We start from the raw sequence: 27205 nt of genomic DNA on the forward strand, positions 1-27205 counted from the left end.
ATCGTTCTGCCCGGGCACTGAGGTCCAGCTCCGAGGGCCTTCTGGCGGTTCCCTCATTGCGAGAGGCCAAGTTACAGGGAACCAGGCAGAGGGCCTTCTCGTTAGTGGCGCCCGCCCTGTGGAACGCCCTCCCATCAGATGTCAAAGCGATAAACAACTACCTGACATTCAGAAGACATCTGAAGGCAGCCCTGTTCAGGGAGGTTTTTAATATGTGACATTTTAGTGTATTTTTCTTCTTTGTTGGAAGCCGCCCAGAGTGGCTGGGGAAACCCAGCCAGATGGGCGGGGTACAAATAATAAATAATAATAATAATAATAATGATTATTATTATTATTATTATTATTATTATTATACTAATTTAACCAGATATTTCTATTAGAGTACATTCACAAAGTTTACATGATGCAACAACAGGACAATTTATCAGCACAGTCCTAAGCATGTTAACTCAGAAGTCAGTCTTATTCAATCCGAAGAAATTTACTTCATCAGTGTGTTTAGGACTGCAGCCTCAAATCCAGAGTGCTACAATTTAATTTAAAAGAAATGAACACAGCACCTGAGGTTTCAGATAAGATAATGAAAAGCAAATAGAATTTCCCAAAAACCTTGGTTTGTATTGAGAGTTGCAAAACATTGTGGGTCCGTGATCCATGCATTGCACTAGATGTTTAAATAAAACTAGCTGGTAAATTCCTACATGTTACACAGATTGTTACATATGAGCAATCTCAAAATCTTTTCACAAAGACATGATGGCAAATGGAACTTCATACCGTTATATGCTGTCTGAGAAAAAGGAAGACAACAGTGGTTGACTCTTGACAGGTGATGACAACATTGAACAGATAACTAGTAACCACACAAATTTGAATGGTCATCTCTAATGGTCTTGGTGTGCTGATGCATTTGTCACTAGGGGGCATAACTGTGAATGGTTCCCTTTTGTTACCAGTAATAGTCTGAAAGTTTACATGCTTTCCACCACACCCCCGCTTTATTTTTAACTTTTAACTATCGGCTCACAGTGTGGTTTTGAACAAGATTATAGATATCAGTATTATCGCTATATTGCAAAATGGAAACAATACTAAACTCATGGTATTGTGAAGGCAAATACCTTAAAGACACTAAAGCTCTCTGAAAGTGAAAAAGTGCTGCATAAATAGTATTTTTAGCAGTATGAAGATAACTGTACAGTGTGAACACACTCTGCCTTTCCTAACAGATAGAAGGTGTGATTGTATTCACCCAATACTGTGTCACCTGCACTGGCTGTCAGTATACTTACTAGATGAAAAGCTAGTGCTTCCCTTTTAAAAGCATTCTGTACACTGGGCCCCATATTTCTGCAACCACCTCCCTAGTATTAACTATGACACTTTTAGTTACTGAGTCAGACCTTGCTCCATATACAACTTATCAGGAACATAACGGGGCCTTTCCTTCATCAGTTGCTCCAAGGTTTTGGAATGCTTTCCCCTCAGAGGTGTGCAGTTTCTCCTTAGTGGGTAGCTGCACTTTATATTTTTGGTTTGCCCTTTGAGTTTCATAATTTAATTTTGAATGGTTTTGTTAGTATAAATCATCTTGAACCTTGTAAAGGTGGCTACCAATAATTTTGTTGCAATACAAAATTTATTTTGTTGTAATATTACATAAGCTGACTCTTCTACCTATGTGCAGTATTAGTTTGGGTATCTTTCTAGGGAAGTTTTATATATGCGAGGATCTGCATTTTAGCATCTACTCGTGTATACACTATAGAGTGGACCCAAAGCAGCCAAGGATCCAGGAAACATGCCATCAAGGGTGTTAGATGAGGCTCAGAGCAGTGGGCCCACAACAGATAAAGCTCAAATTGCAAGATGGGGTGTTCAGGTGGTGAACAAAGGTGTGTGTCACAGCAGCAAGCAGAGAGTGCCAGTCAGGTAAGATCAGTCATGGGGTCAGAAGGCTCCTTGGGGCTTACAGGTGTATCCATGTATTGGTGATCAGTTTCTGGTCGACTCTATTGCCCAGTACCGTAATTGCTGGCATTTTTGCAAAGAATGCTGGATTAAGAACTTTGGCCTGATTCAGCAAAGGCGGTTTACTCCGTACCTTTAGGATGGCTTACTACAGAATTATGTGCCAATCACACTTGACCTCTTTCTAAATAAAACAATGCACCAAGAAGATTGCTGTTTTTGTTCTTCAAGGAAGCACGCCATCCTTGTTCTACGTGTTATTAAGCGAGCCAGAACCCACCTCACCACAGGTGCTGTTTTTGAGAAGCCAGATGTGGTTTATTTTCTTTTTTGACGCACATGTCTCACCCACATTGGGGTGAGATATTGCTGGACTTTCTATTATTATTATTATTATTATTATTATTATTATTATTATTATTATTATTATTATTATGGCGTTACCCAGCGCCCTCTTTAGGCCAAGAGTGGAAAGTTGTCGAGTTAAGCGTCTTTCCATACTCCATGAACTTCTCTCAGGTTTCACCCTGACTTGGAGTATTCCACACCCGCCCAGAAGTTGGAGCAGCCGGCCACTTAGCCGCAGACCCAGCGGCACACGGAAAACGGAGGGAAATTGGAGACACCCGCTTCCCTCAGACCGGCCCAGCAGCAGCAGCAGCAGCAGCAGCCCCAGCCCCTCCCTCCCCATTTCCTCTCCTCTCCCCAGGCGGCCAGGCCCTTCCCTCAAGAGCAGCTGCGCTGTGCTGGGCGGGGTCGGGCCGCGTTTCCCCTGCCCAGGGCTCTGCGGAGAGCCGAGGCGCTCGGAGGAGGACGGCGGGGATGTGATGCGGCGTCGTGGCTTCAGCGGTGGAGGAGAGCAGGGGGCGCCTTTTGCTGCAACTCAAGACGGGACATGGCGAATGTCAAAGTGGCGGTGCGGGTCCGGCCTCTCAGCAAAAGGTGGGCCGGGGGTGGCGCTGGGGCGGCAAGAGAGGGAGTCGACCTCGAAGACGCAGACACACGTCTATGTGCACAAAGGGTGGGAGAGGACGCTTTTTGCACGCACGCGCCGCCAACTTGTTTGCACCGTAGCGCGGCTTGTGCGCATGTGGGACCGTTATGTGCGGCGCTCGCGTCTCCTATGTGGAGGAGCTGCCAGGTGTTAACATGTGCTGGTTGCAATGGTTGCGTCGCTTGCAGAAAACTTGGGCAGCGCAGGAACTGAAGTGCTGGGCTGGGCTGGGCTGGGCTGAGGGGAGGCGGGAAGCTGGTGCTGCGACGTGATGGGGCAAGAAAGGTCGTAGTATCGCCTCGCTCAGCCTGATGTTGTGGGACTATAAACTATATTGTCCAGTAACGGGAGGAGTGATAGGAATGCGTGGCCAGAGAGAAGGGAGGGCTGGGCATCAGTGCAAAAGGTGCAAATGGAGCATAGGAGCCAAATCCTAGGGGTCGGGATTCCCTCAACCCCCCAGTAAAATATTTGAGGGTGCAGTGCATCCCCCCAAAAGTTGGGCATCACCATTGAAATGGTGTGCGCACACCGTGTCTTGTGATAGATTGTGTGGGGTGGGACTGAGCTCCCCCCCCCCAATATTTTATTCAAGTTGGCACCCCTGAAATGGAGACGGGTTGTGTCAAAGGGGGCTATACGAAGTGTGGCACATTTCTGGGCAGTCTCTGTTTAGGTATATAGTACTCAGAACTCCAGTGAGACTTGTTTATTCCCATGAAGGAAGCATGCTGAGTACGCTATGCTTTGTCTACATGATATATTTGTTATAGGAATGCTCTGCATTATTAAAAACGTGTTTTGAGTTCATAACAACTTGGCTACAGTTGAATTATTTAAAGGCCTTTCCAGGCAGTGAGTTTATACTAGTGTATTAAATGTGCAATTGCTATGGGATCCAGTTGTCTTCTCCCAAGACTCCACTTTTGTTGCTAAAATATTGCATTTTCCACGCAAACTGCACACTTAGGACTCTGATAATGTGATTGGTTTTTTTCCAGTTGCCATGTTCACTGCTTTTGTGATTGCTTCATGGAAGACAAAGTATAATAGACAATCGTAGAAACTGTACCTGCGGCGCCTAAAGATGAGCAAAACTAAACTTCCCCATGCTGTTTTATAAACTTGTTATTTTTAATCACTTGAAGTCCTTGGTTTCTGTGCCCTTGCAGGAGTTTGCTATTCCAGTGATGGAGTGCTCATCTAACATTACTTTATAATTACCAAAAAACTTGAAAGGCAAGCTACTCCTCTCCTGACAGAGCCCTGCCAGTTCAGAAAACCCTAAGTTGTTACTTAATTTCTTGACAAGGGCACATTCTCTGGCTGTGTAAAATGCATATCCTGGCTGAGTGATATGACTACCTTAGGCAACAGTTCCTGGGGGACAGTGATGGTGCCCCCTGTCTGTACCATTCTGTTGCAGAACAGAGCTGCTTGACTTCACATGGCCTGTTCTCCACCCTCGAAACTAGCTTTTCTCAGGTGCAGTGAAGGACATTTCATTGCTAGTCAAGTCAACCTCCATCCATGAATTGGTGAGGGCATTATCTTTTCCTGAAGCACACAAATAGGTCATGCTCCCCATCTATTATATGAAGAGAAAATATTGCACTACTGCCAATGGACAGTGGCTAAAGTGCTAAGGATAAAATTTTGGGGTCTCTAGAAATGCTGATGTTACCATAGATAGAACTAAGTCATTTCTAAACTTCTGTAATATTTCTACCTGCACCAGTGGCATAGCATGGGGGGCTGTTGCCCTGGGCACATTTTTGAGGGGGCACAACAAAGGAAACTACGCCTGGGCTGGTCTTTGGGGCTGGGGTGTGGGCAGGAGCCGCTCCACTCCCAGGGGCAGAAGTGTTTAAGAGGTGGCAGCACTGCCCCTCTCCAATGCTGTGATCCCCTGCAGTCGCCCATCGGTGGCGGCACTGCAGCTGAGGGAGGGACGAGCTTCATTGGCCACTGTGCCTTGTGGGCCCAAATGGAGCTCCTTTCTCCCTCCGTGCACCTGGCACACAGAGGGACGAACAAGCTCCATTGGCCATGTCCCCACGTGTTGCTCTGCACCCGGAGCACAGAGGAGCAGGCTCCATCAACCCTGACCCCGCCAGGGGCTGTGGACAAGGTGTGCCGGGTGTGGGGGTGCTGTGGGGTTCCGCAGTGGGCTCCTTCTCCCTCTACCCCTGCTCCCAGTGCACCCTGCTCCCTGCGCTTGCGTCCACCCACCAGGGCTGCTATGGGCTCAAGCAATGCTGTTAACCAATCCTCTTCATTCTCCCTGCTTTGCAGGCTGAGTTTATGCATTTAGCAATTCCACACATCCTAAAAGCTGATGTACAAGATTGCAAATTCAGTTCTCATACGTGCTGGAAAGACCATTGTGTGAGTGAGTGCCTGTGTCTAATGGGATGATTAAAACCATGTGTACTGTGGAAATTTGGGGAGGGTGGGAGAGAGAAAACTTTGGAGCGGTTGCAAAACTTTGTATGACTAGTAACGTAACTCCTCCTCTGGAGAAAAGAGAGAACAGCAACAAAGAAACAGATTGAATATTTCAATATGCCGCTTGCTTGTTTTACTACTTTCATTTTTTTTATTAACTTGGGTCATGTTTTTGGACCACTGACCCTTATAATAAATAGCCATTTATGTCCTAGGTGGTATAGATTTTTCAGCCTTTAAACAAATTCAAGTATACTTGAATTAAGCAGCGTTTTAAGATGACTTGGGCAACCATGTCTCAATCCAGAAAGTTAGAAGCAAATCTTAACGTTAAATCCTGCATTTTTATGCTGGACCTAAGTAATGCAGCTTCCATAACCAGCTTCCAGGAATCAGGTAATAGTGAAATTCTGGTGCCTCTGTACAATATTCATCTAAATCATACTATGAGCAGACCCATTCAAAACAATTTGCTTGTCTATTTATTTCACTGGTCTTACTCTGAGTATGTTTTACTTGGCTTGCACTCTCTGCCATTAATCAGGAGAAAACCAAAATAAATTAATGCAAATGAAACAAGGGAATAGCTCTGAGGTTTCTTCACAGAGTAAACTCTTAAGTCCAGGGGTCAACAAACTTTTTCAGCAGGGGGCCAGTCCACTGTCCCTCAGACCTTGTGGGAGGCTGGACTATACTGTATTTTGAAAAATATATATGAATTCCTATGCCCCACAAATAACCCAGAGATGCATTTTAAATAAAAGGACACATTCTACTCATGTAAAAACATGCTGATTCCCAGACCATCTGCAGGGCAGATTTAGAAGGCGATTGGGCCTTAGTTTGCCTACCCATCCTTAAGTCACACTCTGTTTCTGAGCAGGTCTTGTGGTACTTCTGCAGTTTTCTTTAATGGAGAAGTCTCATAGCAGCATTATTTTTTTCTGCCTTGACCAGTACTCTTGAAGAGATTTAAGCTCCCAGCTTTTACCTTCAAAAGGCAATCTGTGTTAACTTGCCTTTAATTTGCGGAAACTAAATAGTGTCATGCTTTGGGTAGTTAGTTTATATCATCTGCTTCTGTCATCATCTGACTTTTAAAGCATATCTAAGTACTTTTAGAAAATCTCTCAAAAGTAAAAATAAAATAATTCATTTGAATTTAAGACATTTATCTCTCTTCATGAAAAGTATTCTTCTGTTTAAGGTTATGGTTGTTCTGTTACTTTTTCTACCTTTAAAGTTCTAAATGTATAGAATATTTGTTGGTGTATGTGACTGAACTAATGGTTTTCCATTAACTTAATTCTCCTGATTGTATTGTTTGCTTCAGAGTCGCTTGTGAATGCATCTATAAACAATTTTGACCATTACAAAATTAGGACTATAAGCAAGTTATTACATAGCAGAACGCAGAAATAAGGGGACTGGGCCCAATGAAGTTAAACATTATCAGGTACACTTTACTGGGAGAATGAAAAATACTCTTAAACTCACTCCTGTTTAAACCAGTGCGACCTGAAAGTTCTGAAACATACCCATAATGTTTTAATACATATCATTATTGTTTTTTAATACAAAAAAAGCTTTGTATCTTCATAGTTATATAATTTGTTTTCATCTGATTTTCAGAGAGCTCGCAGAAGGAAGAAGAATAATTGTAGAGGTTGAAGATAGAGTGGCAAAAGTCAGAAACCTAAAGGTATGCTTTAATTTTTATTTTGGCATCTGAAAAGCCTGACATCTCTAGTGCAATTCTTGTTGCCTGTAGAGTAGAGACAATGTGGTGTAATGGATATAACATTAGACTTGGAACAGAAGAGGCAAGGATTTATTACTATTTAGCCATGAAGTTTGCTGGGTGAACTTTGGCCAATTTCTTCATCGAAGCTGCATCACAGGGTTGTTGTGAAGGAGAAAATGGGGCCACCCTATATATGCTGCTCTTTGAGTTTATTGGGGAACAGATGGAATAGGAATGTAATAAATAAACAAACAGAACCATTGCAAGATGACCTTGAGTTGACAATCCAAGGCTGGTCTGTATCTCACCAATCAGAACATGCAGAGGCATTGTATAGATCAGTACTTTGCCTCCCATTCCTGTAGAGTGGTACCTCGGGTTACATACGCTTCAGGTTACAGTCTCCGCTAACCCAGAAATAGTACCTTGGGTTTAGAACTTTGCTTCAGGATGAGACCAGAAATCGTGCGGCAGCAGCACGGCAGCAGTGGGAGGCTCCATTAGCTAAAGTGGTGCTTCAGGTTAAGAACAGTTTCAGGTTAAGAATGAACCTCCGGAACAAATTAAGTTCTTAACCCGATATACCACTGTATATGTTTTGTGGGAGCACTCTCCTTTGGTCTGCATGTCTAGCTTACATTTGTGCAGGTTGAATCCTAGCTTCAACTTGCGGTGACTTCACTTACCGTTTGTTACGTTTTTGCATTTTGTTTTCCTGGGTGGATGCATTTTGTTTCCCTGGGTGGATGGACTCTTGCATCAAATTCTCATACTGCTTTCTGAAAGCATCATTTTGAGATACCTGAGGTACCTTTGGGGGGGGGGAATGCTCATACAAACATGGCCCTCTTGATTTTGGCACAAGAGCAAAATCTGAAGCCACAATTATACTGAGGTATAAGTGTGTTTTGAGTGCAATGCAGAGTTTTATCAGTTGCTGAAAGCCACAGGAGGGGAGAATGATATTGTGCTTAAGCCCTGCTTGCAGGTTCCCCACAGGCATCTGGTTGGCCACTGTGAGAACAGGATGCCAGGCTAGATAGGCTACTATCCTGATCCAGCAGGCTTTTATTATGTTCTTATGTTATGTATTAAGAGGACTTTCGTTCTATGTCTGGGAAACAGTAAACCTACTGTTTTGCTACGTTGGTTTTTTTTTAAGCAGTTGCCAGTCCTTTAGAAAAATCTGCTGAAAATCATTCTTTCGTATCCCAAAAGCAAATTTAAAAATAAACTGGGAAGGAAATGCAAAGGGGGGGGGCAGGGAAACCTAAATTGGCACAGCTTCTGAGTTCCTTATGGAATTGAAGTAAACATCTGTTGATCTTTAAAACAGATGATAACATAGCCTTCTTCTAGCCATGCTTCTGTTGCTGCAGCTCCCTGCATTTCAGTTGAATGCCTTTATTTTGTCAAGGCTGTCAGTAAATTGTTAGTAACAGTAAGATAAGGACAAAATTCCAAACATCTGGATAACTTTCTTCCTTATTTCTCTCTCCCTTGCCCTCTCTTTTAATTGCAGTCTAATAGGATTGCAACTAATCTCTGGGAAACGTAACAGAACTGTGTATTGAGCTACAGTTAACATCCTGATGGGTGACTGGCTACGTTTAGAATTGACTTAGTTGGACTGTACATCCTTTCCGTTTTGAGATTCTTGGAGGCTTCTTTTATAGGGCATGGGAAACAGAACTGGTTTTTTCCAGACATTGGGACTCCTGAATGCTACTGTACTCTTTTAGTCAAATAGTAAAATGGGGCCAAAATCAGTTTCTGTTGGCAATGTATCTTACTATTCGGAATAAAGGCAGATAAGTGAATTATAGAGTAACCATGATTACTGTGGGAATTGGGCAGGACAGATGCTTTCTATTTCTTGCTTAGTCTTTATTTGTATATGCATGTCCGCCTGATTATTTTAGGTGACTTGCTTAAGATAATTAGTATTTTAAATGCCTTAAGAGGCTGTTGGCAGAAATCAAATAACTAGATAAGTGTTTTCCTCCTTCTTTTATATTCTTTCTGGAGCTGGGATAATTCTTGGACCTATTCTAGGAGGGGGCCAGTAGATAGATGGTGTTCAGTGTCTTTTAGGACATTCATGAGATCAGTTGGCTGGTTCTTTATTGTGGTTGGGGTATGGAGGGCATAAGTAATGGATAATTTTTATTGTCATTTGTAAGACACTGCAAGGTGTTGACCAAAATATATGTCTACATACTCTGCTGGTGGCAAGCTTGCAGACATGGAGCAGCTATGTGAAATGCTTGCATCTAACAGAACTAAAGGAGAACTGCAGCTTATTATGATGCCACTTCATGTTTTCAAATATATAATTAAAGTAGATGAACACAATTACAGTTTTAAACACTGTTGCAATGTCTGTTTCCTCCTCTCATCACAGGCAAGTTTGAGAGTTAGGGAGATAACCATTTTATGCCAACTCACATGCTGAACTAGTTTGGAATCATATGTTTCTTCTATTTCTTATGGATACCCGAGGAAAGAACTCTAACTTTCATTGGATGCATATGTGGAATTTTCCTTTTCCATAGGCAAATATGGGAAATGCATACATTCAGAAATATTTATTGGGATTGAAGTGTGGTTTATTTGATTAGGAAATGGAACTTTGTAGCACTTAACTTCTAAATATAAGAACTGTTTTAATGGAATCCCCCCAAAGGCTTATCAAGTCCAGCCAGGGGTGGCATCATGGCAAAATGGGAAGTCCACCCACCCACCCCTGCTGTAGCCCTTCCCTCAAACTCATTTACTGGGGTCACATGGTGGCTTCCGGTGAGATCTCACAGAACTCTAGCAAGATCTCTCTGGTAGCCACCACTTCTCGCTTCTGCAGCAGTGGCAGGGGTGACTGGGGCACCTGCAGAGGCACTGCACCATGGAATTCCACTACCCAAGGCGTCTGCCTCAGTCTGCCTCATGGGTGGCCCAGCCCTCAGTTCAGCATCTGGTCTCCCACAGAGGCCAACAGTTTTGTAGGGCATATGCATTAGGCTACTCTCACTCATTTGTTCCCCGCCAACAAGTATGCAAAGCCTTATCCTCAATGAATTAATCTAATTTATCAGGAATCAGCAGAATTTATAATAAATAATAATTTGTTTACGTTGTAATGCATGTGTAATTTATTTATTGTTGCAAGTCACTTTGAGTTACTTTTTGCTTAGAAAAGTGATTAATAAGTTTAATAAATAATGTTTTTGGACCAGCAAAATAATTTGCTTTCTATTTTCTTCTTAGTAGGATAGAAAGCTCAGTAACTGCCGGGGGCGGGGTGGAGTGTTCATTTTATCTTCGTATCAAGTCAAGAGCTCTCAGTCAAACATAATAACCATTGTAGAACATAGTGAGCTAAATGAGGCATGCCTCTGAATGATTGTGCAATATAAGCTTTATTATTAAAGGTAATCCTTTTGATACAATTGTTTATATTGTACCAGTAGGCAAAGCAAACATAAGTTCAAGTTAGTTAGCGTGGCAAATCGATTCTTATAGGTTAGTTTTACTTCCACACAGATAACACTCTCTTAAAGGATCATAGCATCATAACAGATGGGGGAGAAATTTGATTTGGTAACTATTTGCATTTCCTGAAACTGTATGCGAGCCAAAATGCAGCAAAATTTCAGACAAGTGCAAATTACAATTTAGCCCTCAAGCCACAAAATTATTGCCATCATGTATATTAGAGGAAATGCATACAATAGTGAAAATAACATGACAAAAGTCTTATTTAATTTTATTAGTTTTCACACATCTCAAGGTGACTTGCAATCACGTAATTTAAAAAAAAATCAGAAATAGGATTTAAAACAATACAGTTAGAGACCCAAGGCACAGACCTACTTTTTTTAATCCATTCACCTGAAAAAAGCTTCAAAATGTTTCCAGAAACTACAAATAGAAGATATCTCAACTAGGATGCTGTTCTGCAAAACAAGAGCAACCACACCAAAAGAGCTATTCTGATTTACTATGGAGCATGCTTCTGATATTTTAGGGACTTTGAGGAGAGGACATCCTGTAGAATTTGTGTTGCTGATGCTTCAGGTTGTCTTTGTACATTTTTTCATTAGCAAAGTATAATAGTGTCATATCCTTGTATTACTGGAAGCTAAGAAGCACGTGATTCTGAAAAACAGAATGTATCCCCTAAGAGTTTGAAAGGATCATTAGTGGCATCACAGCATAATATTAAACATTTAATAGATAACATTGAGATATGCTAGTTTTAAATTATCAAAGTTATTTTGAAAGGGCAATCTAAATAGATGGAGAAGGCTTTGTTCTAAGCAGCTGATCTGCTTTGGGACACTAATGGAGCCTCAAGTATCTATTACCTCTGGTTAGTCTTGGGTTTTAATTAATGCCAGTCGCTTCACAGTTAATTTTGCTACGTGTCAAAGCATTATCTGATTGATTTGGGTGTATTTTTCAAAACCAGCTCTTTAAATGGTGCTTTTACTTTCTGTCTAAGATACTGCAAGTGGTGATTTGTCATACTGCATAGGTTATTTTTTAAAAAAGAAAACTTATTTACACAATAAAATAAAAATTGGAAATCATTGTAAAATGTTGAATTGCTGTTTGTTTTTACTGCCATTAGGGTACTGCTATTTCTCCTCCGTGTGGTGACTCAGTGCTTTCCTCTTTTGATGAGCACAAAGTAAAAATATATTTGTTTGGCAACATGCCCTGCCTGCTTTCCTGGTGCAGGCAGATTAATAATAGAGTTGCCATACCAGAAGTCAAAACAATAGCTTGTGTATTTTTCACCTCTCTCCCTTTTTGTGGCTGCCATTAGTTCAGAAGTAAAAGCATAAGAAACATTTTTTTTTTTAATGTGAAAAAGAAAAAATAATGTTACAAACAGCCAGCATGTCAAGTATCTGATTGTAGCCATTGTCCTTTGCTTACAGTAAGTCTTATGTGAGTTGTTTATAGTGAGTTGAAGCTTGCAGTTCTCAGCATCTGCTTCCACAACTATTGGAGAGGTATAGTATGATAGTATCAGTGAAAACACTTGAAAAGCCTATTGGTATACTGTTCCCCAGTCTCTGGTGAGCTTGTGGTGCATATATGCCATTGGATCCTAGCTTTAGCACTTAATGCATACAAACCAGCTTACCATGGATTTGGAAACCAGCATATGCAAATTTTCCCCTGTTCACCTGTGTGAATGTGAATCAAGTCAGCTATGGCATCTTCTGTAACATTTAGGATACAATATTTGTTTAATTCTGCTTTAATTTTGCTGCTCATATTGGTAGATCAGGGACGCGGGTGGCACTGTGGGTTAAACCACAGAGCCTAGGACTTGCCATCAAAAGGTCGGCGGTTCGAATCCCTGCAACGGGGTGAGCTCCCGTTGCTTGGTCCCTGCTCCTGCCAACCTAGCACACCAACAGAAGCACGTCAAAGTGCAAGTACCTTCTGGCGGGAAGGTAAACGGCGTTTCTGTGCGCTGCTCTGGTTCGCCAGAAGCGGCTTAGTCATGCTGGCCACATGACCCAGAAGCTGTACGCCGGCTCCCTCGGCCAATAAAGCGAGATGAGCGCCACAACCCCAGAGTCAGCTACGACTGGACCTAATGGTCAGGGGTCCCTTTACCTTTACCTATTGGTAGATCACTCTTGCAGGTGAAAGAAGTCGCCAAAAATTATGTGTGAATCAAATTGGTGATGGAGAAAATATGTTAAAGCAAACATGTGCAATACTTTAGATAAAGTAATATGGCATTCATCATTTTTGCTGCATCCTCTGGTTCTTATGGTTAAGTGTTTTTGTTTTTGTTTTTGTTTAAAGAAAGGATTACCACTTGCGTGACAACAGACAGACACTGAAAGTTTCTGCTTCAGGCATTTTAGCAAGAGATTTGAGTAACCAGAGATGGTGGTACTAACAGATCTCTCAATTCTTTTCTCCCAGTTTTACCTCATGAATTCTGGACTTCTTTTCAGGTTTTTGTTATCAAAAACAAAAGTCATAAAGTGCACAAATGAGGATCAGTTCATAAAGGCTGGATAATTTGCAGCAGAAAGTATGAAGTGATTTCTTTGTGTTCTGGTTATTTGAAGTGAAATACAAGTTATGTTTGTGATGGCTCATTCACACCTGTAGTTTGACACCTGATTAAACAGTAATCAAGCAGTGAAAATGCTTGTATGGACCACTCCTTATCTAACGGTGCCATTTTACCAGTATGCATAATAATATATAGTTTGGGTATCTGAGAAAGAGAAAACAAAATAAAAAAATTCCTTCCAGTAGCACCTTAAAGACCAACTAAGTTCTTAGTTCTTGGTATGAGCTTTCGTGTGCATGCACACTTCTTCAGATAAAGAGAGTTTGAGAAAGAGAGTTTGAGATCATCACCACCATCATCATTTCCATTGCAGAATTTCTGGACACCCTTGTTTAAGTGGTATTTATTATCTTTATTTGAAATGTAAAAATAGGAAGAGGAATGTGCAGACTGTGTTTGACTCAATACTTTTAACTGAAAGAAATGTAAAAATCAAGAAGTGGTTTAGAATAAATCTTGTAAATGCAACTAAATGCATGCTGCTTTCTTTCATTTTCTTTCAACTCAGGTGGACAGCAGATATGAGGGTGTTTGGGACACAAGGGAGAAAGTTGTGGCATTTGGCTTTGATTACTGCTATTGGTCAGTTGACCCTGAGGATCCCACATATGCCTCTCAGGAAGTGGTAAGGAAATAAGTGGTATTTTTTTCTTCTTTCTTGGAAATCTATAAAATGAAACTGGTTTCTTTATAAAATCAGTAACACATTGAAATTAGCAGTTTCTAATCCATTGGTCTTAGGTGTGTGTGAACTGTTGTACTGTGTCAGACCAAAAACGCCCCTTACAACCCACTCCAGATGTTCTTAACATTGAACCAAACTTTCAGAAAGTTGGACTGGACTGGACTGGATAGGCCTTTGGTCTCATCTATCAGCATTCTTCTTCTGTTTTTAGGATCAGCCAGCTGTCACAGAATAGTGGCACCGGGTCATGTAGTGGTCAGTATGTTGGAATTTGGGTGGGATGATCTGGGTTCACATCCCTGATCAATCATTGATCAGGTGCCTGGGAGTAAGTTCCATTGGTGGTCACTTTGGACTGCACATGCTCAACATGTAAAACACGTTTAACAAAAGCCAGCCATTGTAAGAAGTGTTACAGTGAAAACTGCTAGCTTGAAGTATCACTGCCATCAATTCAAATAATTATTTTCCTCATTCTTTTACTTTATGCTAATCTGTGACAAATAATAGTAATGCTTGAAGTGCTTATTATTGCTTCATTCACTTGCCAGAGCAATGAATATCCATCAATTACAATGAGGCTTAGCTGATGTCAATTTCATTTGCATTCTTGCATTATTTATTCCTATGTAGATTTTGGATGCTCTAATACATGGGTAGGTAAACTAAGGCCCGGGTGCCGGATCTAGCCCAATCGCCTTCTAAATCCAGCCCATGGACAGTCCAGGAATCAGCATGTTTTTACAATGTGTCCTTTTCTTTAAAATGCATCTCTGGGTTATTTGTGGGGCATAGGAATTCGTTCATTATTATTTTTTTCAAAATATAGTCTGGCCCCCCACAAGGTCTGAGGGACAGTGGACTGGCTCCCTGATGAAAAAGTTTGCTGACCCCTGCTCTAATACCATCAATATAATTTTATTGTATACTGTATCATCTTGATTATCTACCTGTAGTTTGCATACTGTATGCCAAAGCCTAGAAATTATGGGATGGAGGACTGGTGGGGACAATATTATGTGTGCTGAACAACTTAATGGAAATTCATTAATTAAGCATTAAGAAAAATGGTTAAGTGTTTGATAGTTGATAATGTGAATTTCCATATAGAATAATAAATCTTATCTTTGTTCCTGTACAACTGTATGGTAGGCAACACCCCTACACCAAGCCATCTGTTTAACAGATCATATTGTTTTCCATTACGAGGTTTTGTTAGAATTTTTTTCTCCCTAGGGACAGAAGTGGATATTGTTGAAGCCAGGCATATAGTGAGTCAATGCACATGGGATTTAAAGACAGGGATTTTATAAACATTGATGAAAGAGTGCTTGCAGTTAGAGGTTTTGCTCTTAAAATACATTTTAATAAAATGTGTATATTTTGAGACGTAGCTGAATAAAGAATGGGGAATTTAAAAGAGAGAAAACAAGGGAGAGTATTAAAATAAGAAACACATCTTTAAAGGAAGGATCACACATTAATTGGTTAACAGATACAATGAAATAATTATGATAGAAGAAAATGATTATTTTTACTAGCTATGATTAAAAAGATTGAGTTGGGTTTTTTCCCCGTTTTCCAGATAGCAGGTGTGAAATTCAAGTTGCATTTGGCTTAGAGGCTTTGGCAGAAACTGTATCCATAATTGAAAGATTGGAGTTTTTCATTGTAAAAACAACTTAATAATTACTGTATTTTTCGCCCTATAAGGCGCACTGGCCCATAGGACGCACCTAGTTTTCAGGGGGGGGAAATCAAGGAAAAAAATATGATTCCCCCCCCCCACGCAGCCTGTGCGCTACTCCAAGACCTTCTCCCTGCTTTTGCGGGAGGTGGAGGAATTCCCCCACCTCCCGCGCGACTCCTGCGGGCTTTTCGACCAGGAGGGAGAAGGGACTGAAACGGCCAGTCAGTCCCTTCTCCCTCCTCGGGGAAAAGCCCCCAAGAGCGGCGCGCTCTTTAAAGGGTGCGCGGCTCTTGCGGGCTTTTCTATGAGGTGGGGGGATTCCCCCCACCGCCAGCCTCGAAGCAGGGTCGGGGAGCAGCGCGAAGGCATCGCTCGCCTTCCCGCTGCCCCCCATCCTCTGGGGCTGGCGATGGGGAGAAGCGCTGCTTTCCCCCACCGCCAGCCTCAAAGAGCAGACTCTCCTGGCTTCAGCGAAAGCAACACAAAGCCTCCGGAGCGCAGGCTTCGGAGGCTTCGCGTTGCTATCGCTGAAGCCACAGAGCCTGCATTCGCCCCATAGGATGCACACACATTTCCCCTTCATTTTTGGAGGGGAAAAAGTTCGTCCTATAGGGCGAAAAATACGGTGGCTTTAAAATACATTGATTAGGAAGTGATATATGCCATGTATGTGGGTATAAAGTGGAATTTTTCTCATGAAATACTTGCAAAGTGCTGAGCAGTCAACTGTTATTGTTTTCCCAATTTTGAGAGAGAGAGAGAGAAATGAAAAGAGCATGATATAAGAAAAGGTTTTTTTGTGCAAAAATTGGATCTGCATGAGGGGGAGGGAAATCTTCTCCATGAACGTTTTAGTTATGTTACATTTCTTCTGCCAGCGACACAGCTGCTGCATTCAATAGGCATTGGAATGGTTTGGATTTTACACGAATAAGGTCACTTTTTTGGCTCTAGCCTGTTTTATTCCCTCTCCAGAATTCCTAAGTTGGAATCAGTGAGCATACTGAATTAGTCCTATGTTAAGAAAAGATAACATACAGTGAGAAACAAAAAACCCTCGAATTCCATTTTACTTTTTAATATTATCTTGGTATACATTGCAAACAAGAGTTATTAGACTAAAATCATATAGAATTGTCTCTCTTTGGGGGCTGTGATCCACAAACGACATTACTGGCATATTCATTTTGATAAGACTTTGTGGTTAAGTAATTTTTGAAAAATTAAAGCTAAGTTAAAGCTAGTTGTTGCTGCCACTGACTTAGAATCATAGAATCATAGAGTTGGAAGAGACCACAAGGGCCATCGAGTCCAACCCCCTGCCAAGCAGGAAACACCATCAGAGCACTCCTGACATATGGTTGTCAAGCCTCTGCTTAAAGACCTCCAAAGAAGGAGACTCCACCACACTCCTTGGCAGCAAATTCCACTGTCAAACAGCTCTTACTGTCAGGAAGTTCTTCCTAATGTTTAGGTGGAATCTTCTTTCTTGTAGTTTGGAACCATTGCTCCGTGTCCGCTTCTCTGGAGCAGCAGAAAACAACCTTTCTCCCTCCTCTATGTGACATCCTTTCATATATTTGAACATGGCTATCATATCACCCCTTAACCTCCTCTTCTCCAGGCTAAACATGCCCAGCTCCCTTAGCCGTTCCTCATAAGGCATCGTTTCCAGGCCTTTGGCCATTTTGGTTGCCCTCCTCTGCACACGTTCCAGTTTGTCAGTGTCCTTCTTGAACTGTGGTGCCCAGAACTGGACACAGTACTCCAGATGAGGTCTGACCAGAGCAGAATACAGTGGCACTATTACTTCCCTTGATCTAGATGCTATACTCCTATTGATGCAGCCCAGAATTGCATTGGCTTTTTTAGCTGCCGCGTCACACTGTTGGCTCATGTCAAGTTTGTGGTCAACCAAGACTCCTAGATCCTTTTCACATGTACTGCTCTCAAGCCAGGTGTCACCCATCTTGTATTTGTGCCTCTCATTTTTTTTGCCCAAGTGCAGTACTTTACATTTCTCCATGTTAAAATTCATCTTGTTTGTTTTGGCCCAGTTCTCTGATCTGTCAAGGTCGTTTTGAAGTGTGATCCTGTCCTCTGGGGTGTTAGCCACCCCTCCCAGTTTGGTGTCATTTGCAAATTTGATCAGGATGCCCTTGAGTCCATCATCCAAGTCGTTGATAAAGATGTTGAATAAGACCGGGCCCAAGACAGAACCCTGTGGCACCCCACTACTCACTCTTCTCCAGGATGAAGAGGAACCATTGATGAGCACCCTTTGGGTTCATTCAGTCAGCCAGTTACAAATCCACTGAGTGGTAGCATAGCCAAGTCCGCATTTTACCAGCTTCTTTACAAGAATATCATGGGGCACCTTGTCAAATGCCTTGCTGAAATCAAGGTAGGCTACATCCACTGCGTTCCCTTCATCTACCAGGCTTGTAATTCTGTCAAAAAACGAGATCAGGTTAGTCTGACATGACTTATTTTTCAGAAATCCATGCTGACTACTGGTGATCACAGTATTCCTTTCTAGGTGCTCACAGACTGTTTGCTTAATGATCTGCTCCAGAATCTTCCCTGGTATTGATGTCAGACTGACTGGGTGGTAATTATTTGGGTCCTCTCTTTCCCCCTTTTTGAAAATAGGGACAACATTTGCCCTCCTCCAGTCTGCCGGGACTTCGACTGTTCTCCAGGAATTCTCAAAGATGACTGCCAGTGGTTCTGAGATCACATCTGCCAGTTCTTTTAATACTCTTGGATGCAGTTCATCTGGCCCTGGAGACTTGAATACATCTACTAAACTAGCCAAGTATTCTTGTACTATCTCCTTAGTTATTCTGGGCTGTGTTTCCTCTGCTGAATCATTTGCTCCAAATTCTTCAGGTCGGGCATTGTTTTCTTTATCGGAGAAGACTGAGGCAAAGAAGGCATTGAGGAGTTCAGCCCTTTCTGTGTCCAGTGTTTGCATTTCACCATCTTCTCCTCTGAGTGACCCCACTGTTTCTTTGTTCTTCCTTTTGCTACGAACATACCCATAAAAGCCTTTTTTGTTGCTTTTAACCTCTCTAGCAAGCCTGAGTTCATTCTGTGCTTTAGCTTTTCTGACTTTGTGTCTACACGTGCTGGCTATTTGTTTGAATTCCTCTTTGGTGGTTTCCCCCCTTTTCCATTTTTTGTACACATCCTTTTTTAATCTTAACTCCGTTAAAAGTTCTTTAAATAGCCACCCTGGCTTCTTTAGGCACCTTCCATGTTTCCATCTCATTGGTATTGCCTGAAGTTGTGCTTTTACTATCTCCCTCTTAACAAACTCCCAGCCATCATGAACTCCCTTTCCTTTTAGTATTACTGTCCATGGGATCTCACCCAGCACTTCCCTAAGTTTTATGAAGTCGGCTTTCTTAAAGTCAAGAAATTGAATCCTAGTATGCTTGGCTGCTCCTTTCCGCTGTATGTAAACTTCAGAAGAGCATGATCACTCGCGCCTAATGATCCTTCCACTTCTACCCCACTAACCAGGTCATCAACATTGGTTAGGACCAGATCTAAAATGGCTGCAAGGCCAGTGAGGAATCTCACTTGTTTGAGAGTCTTCCTTAGTAATTGATTTTGTTGTGAATATTGACAAAGAGTAAAAAGGTAAAGGTAAAGGACCCCTGGAAGGTTAAGTCCAGTCAAAGGCAACTATGGGGTCGCTTTCAGGCCGAGGGAGCCAGCGTTTGTCCACAGACAGCTTTCCGGGTCATGTGGCCAGCATGACTAAACCGCTTCTGGCGCAACAGAACACCATGATGGAAACCAGAGCACATGGAAACGTTATTTATCTTCCCACCACAGTGGTACCTATTTATCTACTTGCAGTGACATGCTTTCAAACTGCTAGGTTGGCAGGAGCTGGGACAGAGCTCACCCCGTTCGCAGGAGCTCACCCCGTTGCAGGGATTCAAACTGCCGACCTTCTGATCAGTAAGCCCAAGAGGCTCAGTGGTTTAAACCACAGCGCCACCCGTGTCCCTTGACAGAGTACAGCCTCCATAACAGACTAAAATGTCAGTTAAGATAAGTAAAATCTCTCACAATTCTTAGAGGCAGGAAGTGGTTCATCACTGTGGTCAAGTTGGGAGCTTGAAAGCTGGGAAGCCAATTAAGAAGACAACCCAGAAAAAGTCAAAAGAAGGAGGTGATTGATAGAAGACAGTGTGTTCAGAAACAGGAACCTGAGAGAAGAATAGCTTTAAAGTGGTAGTAGCAATGGGGAAAGGCAAAGTTAAGGAAAGTAGGGGCCATTGAGAATGAAACCTCAAACAGAATGTAGATATAGAAGTTTGATGCTGATAGCGGGTTGTAGAGGGGATAGAGGAGACTTTGGATCAGGCAGTGGAAATCCAGAGGTAGGATGGTATTAATTGTATGTATAGTATTTGTCTGCTTTAGTCTGCAGTCCAATGCATGCTTACCTGAGAATAAGATCCAATAGAACTTACAGGTAGAAATGCATAGTGTTAAATAGTTCTGTTAGTGCTTGATGAAAGCAAGTATTCTTGATCAAATTGTTGCAAGTCCAATTAAGTTAAACGGAATATATTTCCAGGTAAATGGATACAGTCGCTAGAAAATTATTTCTTTCCTTTTTCCATTTCATAATAACCTAAGACCTCACCAGCCAAACCATTAGATTGGCCTCTTGGGTTTCCGATCTGTTGAAATAAGTTAAATTGAGCTTCTCTGTGGTCAGCCACTGTTTACCCTTACAATTTGTATAAGTAATAATAAATGGTTCTGGTTTAAAAGTAAAAAGCACTGGTTTCATTTTCAGCCGTCATACAGCCCCTTAAGACCTCCAACAGTTGTGAGTAGTGTTTTGGGGGAAATTATATATAAATGGACAGTGAAATTTGTAATAACTGGAAAGGCTGTTGGATGCATCTGTACTTATCTTGAATAATGGAATGACAGCTGCTGCACACAGATACTCTTCCAGCTCCTAAAGTATGTGGTGTGTTAGCATGTGCTATACATCTGTTGTCTTAAAGAGTAGGCAGAGGGCTCACCCCTCAGGTTAGCACTATGATTCTTAGTGTGTGTTAGTACTTTCTATACCATCATAAAAAAAGCCTGCTAGATCAAGCCAATGGCCCATCTATCCCACCATCTTGTTCTCACGGTGGCCAACCAGAAGGCAAGCATGGTGAACTGCCAAAACTATTTTCACATTACACTTTCCCACTTAAAATGTTACTACAACTCTCATGGACAGCATAATCCAGCTTCTTTCCATCTGACTCCCCATACTGCCATATTATAGACTTGGATGTCTTCCTACAGTTATAGCCTATCGCACAGCCATTTCAATCTCCTTCACCAGCATAAACTCTGCCCTGTAATAAAACTAATGACTTTGGGGAAGGGCCTTCTCATTGTCCCCAATGCCTCTTTGAAAAGTTTTAATGCATCTCCTAGCATAGGAGTCAACTCCCAGGGGCCATGGGGGCTTCGGCCCCCCAATAAAATGTTTGAGGGGCCCGGGGGGGCCCCAGTGTTGATGGGCATTCCCATTTAAATAGTGTGTGTGCATTGTGCCATGTGACTGATTATGTGGGGTGGGGCCTACCTGGGCCCTTACAATATTTTATTCAAGTTGACACCCCTGTCTCCTAGTGACTAAGTAGATGTTAATTCAGAGGAAAGCAAACATTTATTCAGATCAGCAGTGGCTATAGTTGCAGGAGAAATGGACGGACGTATGATGCTTTCTCACCACTGATGACACTTCAAATTAATAGGACTTCTTTCTGATTAGACACATTTAGGAATGTGGTATAATTATGATAATATCATCTCCCTAGCCCTTTTAATACTAACTGAGATTCCTGATAATTACATATGTTTGAAAATAAGCCCTACTTTTCTTGGGAATCACAACTCTACTAATATATTACACATTGGAATCATTTGAATTAGACGTTCATAGGCCTACACAGAATACGTAATAGAAACCTAGAAATAGAAATTGCAAAGAAATTGGACATTTTTGAGCTATTTCTAAGGGAAATTGGCAAAAACAACACTGTCAACATGGGAATTTAGCTTGCGGCTGCAGTATTCCGGATATGTCTAGGAAATTCTGGACATATGGCAACCCTAATTGTAGAGTTGGAAGGGACCATGAATATCATCTAGTCCAACATCCTGTAATGCATGAATATGCAGTTGTCCCATTTGGGGATCAAACCTGCAACCTTGTCATTATCAGCACCATGCTCTAAACAACTGAGCTATACATGCTGGCAATAGAAATGTAGTTTTAAAAAAGAGCAGCAGGTGATTTCCCCCCCATATGTCCTATATATCAAGCTGGTACCAAGCAGCGATGAACAAGCTCAGACAGGATCACAATAAAAAATTAACACGTACAGACATTTTTGAGTGAGAAATAGTATTAGCCCTCTCCATCCTCTCTCCAGCTGCAGGAAGAAAAGTGTCCTGGTCTTCCGGTTGTACCTCCAAAAGCCTTCAAAATAAGAATAACAGAGCTTTAAATACATTTTTCCTTGCAGCTGCTCCTTTCAGTGGTAACATTTAGGAAATGTTTTCTAAGTGTGTTCCTGAGTTGTATTTATGCTGCTTACTATGATGTCATCTCATCCTTGAAAGTAATGCTTCTGTGATTGCCTTCTGATGCCACTCAGTTTTTATTTACTAAAAAGCTAATTGATTAACTTAAAGTTATTTCCTAAGTAGCAGCCATGATACAGCTGACTACCCTCAGAGCAGCATGGATTTTCTGCTGGTCAACTCTGTTATGGTGTGTGCTTAAAGTAATTTAATAACCAAAAACCAGGGCTGACCATACCATTAGGCAGAGTGAAGCAGTTGCCTCAGGTGGCAGCTGTTGGGGGCACCACTGTCAAACCCCAGTACCTCCTGAGCCCTCTGGCGATTCTTCTCTGTTGAAGAGCAGAGCTATGTGTGCTGCAGACCTGTCATACACCCCCTAAACTAACCTCCTGCCTAGAAGAACACCAGGGTCTAGACAGTGCTGTCCCAATGCCAGTGTTGAAGTAAGCTTTACTGTCAGTCAGTTTCTGTACATGACACTGGGGGTTGCATCTTGTCCTTTGTTTCATGTAAGTCCTTTGGGGTTGCCAAGAATGTGATTTAGCTGTAACTATTTTTCATAGTTTCCCCATTGGCTCCTAGCCAGTATATTTCTATTTTGTGAGAATTGTGCATTGTACATGAATTCTCATTCGCTCAAGTACAGTTGTTTACTTAATATTTCAGGTAAAGAAAAATCACATAAGAACAATATGATAGAACATATGATATGTCTGTCGCACAATTCTTCAGTTTACCTTGTAGATATGCAGTGATTTCTTTTAAGATTTGAAATGTTGAAAAAGAACTGAGTTTCCCCCCCAAGTGAGTTTAGATTTTTTTTTGTTTTGTTATGATTTTAGATTTAATTAGGTGCCATCAGTTGTTTTGAAAGAGTTACTTGAAATGGTCATTCTGGAGTCACTAAACAACATTCATTTTAGACACTCGGCAACCCAGATTCTCATGTATTTCCCGTTTTCATAGCCTTGGCATTTCTGCCTGTAGACTCACAGGCTCTGTCTGCACTTAGCTTTGCATAGTACAATGTGCGCATTGTTTCACATCCTACTGGGTATAATTTGCATACATTTATTCCCTGATTACAGTAGATGGAATAATAACTTTGTTATGAATAGTTCGCTACAATTGAATGTCATAGGAGAGGGAGGGGTGACTGTGAAAATAAAAGTTTAAAAAGTATTTGCAATCCCACAGGAAAGCTGGTATCAAAAGCTGCTTTTGCCAAGTATTGAGATCTTGATGGTCGCGGGAAGTGAATGTGCCACTGTTGCAGCTAAACTTAACAATATTTTCAGTTTCTTATGAAGTACACAGGTTGGTCTTAAAGACTTAAATAAACTGAAGCTTTAAATATTTTTATCTGTATCTCTAACAGGAAAGGAATTAGTGGAATCAGTGCTCACATTAAAAAATTAGTTCCGTTACATTTTATTTTGGAAAGAAAGGAGAACAGAGACACACCTATACCGCCTATTGAAGAGTATGGCACGTGGTCCACTGTTGAGCATCCATGGCAACTTACATAATTGCACTGTAGTTCTTGGTGGCTGCTCTAGTTTGGAAGTGGAAGGAGGAAAAGGAATAGCAGTAGTTTTTACATAGCAGTTAGAGCTGTATAGTGGCCCAGGGGTGCAACATCCCATCTCCCCCCCCCTTGAGGTAAAACAGGACATGCCACCCTGCCCTGCTGTCACTCCTACCAGCGCCACCATACTGGCTATTGCCACTTGCACTACCCCCTCTGCCACCATTGCTTGCATCGCACACCCTGCCACATGTGCTGCTGGAGGAAAAATGCTGCCTCCACTGGCACTGATTTTGGATGAAACCTCACACCAAATGGATGCTATTGCACCCCACCTAATGGCTGAGAGAGCCCTTATAATGCCACCTGGGCATTAGTTTTAATCTTGCCTGTAATAGGACGATTAAAAATAAATCATGATCATTGTAGTAGGTTTCTCTATCTCTTATAAATTGGTTATTTGTGTCTCTTAATCTGACCGTGGTGTTGTACAGGGCACCGTTGCCCAAAAACACATCTGATTCATATTTCACTGAACCAAGTTGGAAGTGTTTTTCACAGGATCTTGAATGGACATATTGCATGCAATGTATACAGTGAACAGCTGAATTAAGAAAATGTATCAGTCATTTGAAGGAATTAGGAATATGTTATGGGTTAAGGGGCTGCTTGTGCGTAAATGGTTGAGTTCTTAACTCATGCAATCAGTTTCTAAAAACTCTCCCAGACCGCGGAGCCATGGGTGCATGGCTACCTCAATTGCTGGCAGAATCCGTCAGTGGGCGCTTCCGGAATTTACGCCAACATAAGAGTTCCTTAACGGAAACTCTCCTTCTGGATTCTCTGCGTGACAGTTTCCTGCACGGAGTAGGCGTCCCCAGCGGAGGTCCTGAAACCTCTCCGCTGTTCTCACTGGAAGTATCTTGGAGCCATCCCTCCGACTGAGTTTCTGTGGGAACTCTCTCTCTCCCCCTGCTGGTTCCTTCTTCAGCATCCGAGGGTCTCCTAGCCTCCTTGAGCCCTTCCACCACCTGACTCTCTGATGGCAGTTCCCTGACATCCACCTCCCCTCCAGGACCCCCCTCACCCCCCGTTTCCCCCTCTTCTCTGGGTGGTGACGCTGGGAACCCCCTGAAAGAATCCTCTTCATCTTCGGATGACTCGAAAACCGCCCTCCACCTACTACTGTCCCTTCTTCCCAAATACTCTTCCCCATCTGATTCTTCTTCCTCTTCTTGTCCTGATTCTGGGAACCCCTCGAACTCCCCTTCCTCGTCAGTGGTGCCGAAGTGTTCCTCCCAGAACCTAGCCAAGGGCTGAGGCTTCCTTGGGTACCGGAGATGAAACGTTCCTACTAAAACCTCATCATCAACCGTTTCTGCCGGTACCCAGGTATTTTCGGACTCCGGTTCCCCTTCCCATGCCACTAAGTACTCCACCTGTTTACCCTTCCACCGAGAGTCGAGTATTTCTGCTACATGACTGCTGCTCTCCCTCTCTTCTACTTCCGGTGCCGCGGGAACCTCGCCTTCACGTCCCAAAAATTCCCGCCCCTCCCAGTACGGTGACAGTAATGACCTATGGAATACTGGATGCAGTTTCATGTTGTCTGGCAACCTGAGTCTGAAGGCCACCGGGTTGACCTGTTGTATAACTTCGAAGGGTCCCAATCGTTTCGGCCTCAATTTCTTGCACCCGCCCTTGAATGGCAACCCTTGTGTTGACAACCACACCCGGTCCCCCACCCTTATGGTCTCTCCTTCCCTTCTGCTCCTATCTGCCTGCTTCTTGTATTCTTCCTTGGCCCTATCCAAATTTATCTAGAGCTGTTGATGTATGGCTTCCATTTCTTCCACGAAATGTTCCGCTGCCGGTACGCTCCATCTTTCCCCTCCTTCCCCTGGAAAGGCCCTAGGGTGACACCCGTAATTGGCCATAGATGGACTCATGCCCGTGTACACATTTTCCGCGTTATTGTAGGCGAATTCGGCCAGGGCCAATTTCTCTACCCAATCATTCTCTCTGTCATTCACATAACACCTCAGATATTGTTGCAGAATACTGTTTGCCCTTTCCGCCTGCCCATTAGTTTCTGGGTGTCTGGCGGTCGAGAAATTCACTTCTACGTTCAGTAAGCTCATGAGCTTCCTCCAGAACCTGGACGTAAATTGTTTCCCTCTGTCTGAGACCACCCTCAAGGGGGTACCATGCAACCTAAAAATGTGTTTTACAAACAACCTGGCGGTTTCTTCCGCCGTCACCGCATGTGAGCAAGCTATAAAGTGGCACATCTTGGTTAACAGGTCTACCACTACCATTACCGCAGTCTTTCCCTTGGATTTTGCTAAATCCGTCATAAAATCTATGGAGACTGCCTCCCATGGCCGTTTGGGTGTGGGTAATGGTTCCAGCAACCCCGCCGGTGCCGCCCTCTCCCCCTTTGCTCGCTGGCAGCGGTCGCACCCCCTTACATACTCTCGTACATCTTCCCTCACCTTGGGCCACCAGAACTGCCTGGTAACTAACCACATGGTTTTGTGTTGCCCAAAGTGCCCTGCGGTGGGGCTGTCGTGTAGTTGTTTGAGTACTCTACCCCTCAATTCCCCTTCTGGTATGTACAATGCCCCTTTGTAATACAACGCCCCGTTCCTTTCTTCAAACCCCCCCTGTGTTCTCCCCGGCTCTCCTGAGCCCTCTGAGTTTATCTTGGGTGTATTCATCGTTCTCTGTCCCTTCTACCAGTTCCCTTTGCCCCACCAATGCTGCTCCACAAACCCAGTGGTCCTCTGGGATAATATGCCTTTCCTCGGGCGCTCCCTCCCCCTCCATATACTCTGGCTTTCGAGAGAGAGCGTCCGCTCTGACGTTCTCTGGTCCCGGTACGTATCGAATCTCAAAATGGAATTTGGAGAACTCCTGTGCCCATCTCACTTGTCTCTGGTTCAGTACTCGGGCCGTTCTCCAATATTCCAGATTTTTGTGGTCCGTGCACACCTGGACCTTGTGCTGCGCTCCAATCAGCAGGTGTCGCCACCGCCTAAACGCTTCATGAATGGCGAGCAGTTCCCGGTCGTACACTGTGTAGTTCCTTTCGGATTTATTCAACTTCCGCGAGAAGAAGGCACACGGTCTCCAGTCCGACGCATCTCTTCCCGGCTGGAGAAGCACCGCCCCTACCGCTCGATCAGATGCGTCCGTCTCTACCCTCATCGGCTTCTGTAGATCTACGTGCAAGAGCTGTTCCTCCGACGCAAACGCTTTCTTTAGCTGTTCAAACGCTCGCTGCGCTTCTTCTGTCCAGGCGAATTTCTTCTTACTACTGAGACAATCGGTGATGGGCGTCGTTAAGTGGGCAAAGTTTTTGATGAACTTCCGATAGAAGTTTCCAAACCCCAGGAATCTCTGC

The 27205-nt window shown here is 42.8% G+C and overlaps 1 protein-coding gene across 4 annotated transcripts in view; it reads left to right on the plus strand.

The window, feature by feature from the left end:
• Positions 1-2398: 2398 nt before the first annotated feature.
• Positions 2399-27205, plus strand: part of STARD9 (StAR related lipid transfer domain containing 9) — a 119574-nt gene continuing 94767 nt past the window's right edge. For all 4 annotated transcript variants that reach the window (XM_079989753.1, XM_079989752.1, XM_079989755.1 and 1 more), the window contains exons 1-3: positions 2399-2916; positions 7049-7118; positions 13778-13894. In XM_079989753.1, coding sequence (XP_079845879.1) covers positions 2870-2916; positions 7049-7118; positions 13778-13894 — 234 coding nt within the window. In that variant the 5' untranslated portion in view covers positions 2399-2869. The remainder of the gene's footprint in view (positions 2917-7048; positions 7119-13777; positions 13895-27205) is intronic.

Source organism: Podarcis cretensis, assembly GCF_951804945.1.
Source record: "Podarcis cretensis genome assembly, chromosome: 1".
NCBI classification, from domain to species: Eukaryota; Metazoa; Chordata; class Lepidosauria; order Squamata; family Lacertidae; genus Podarcis; species Podarcis cretensis.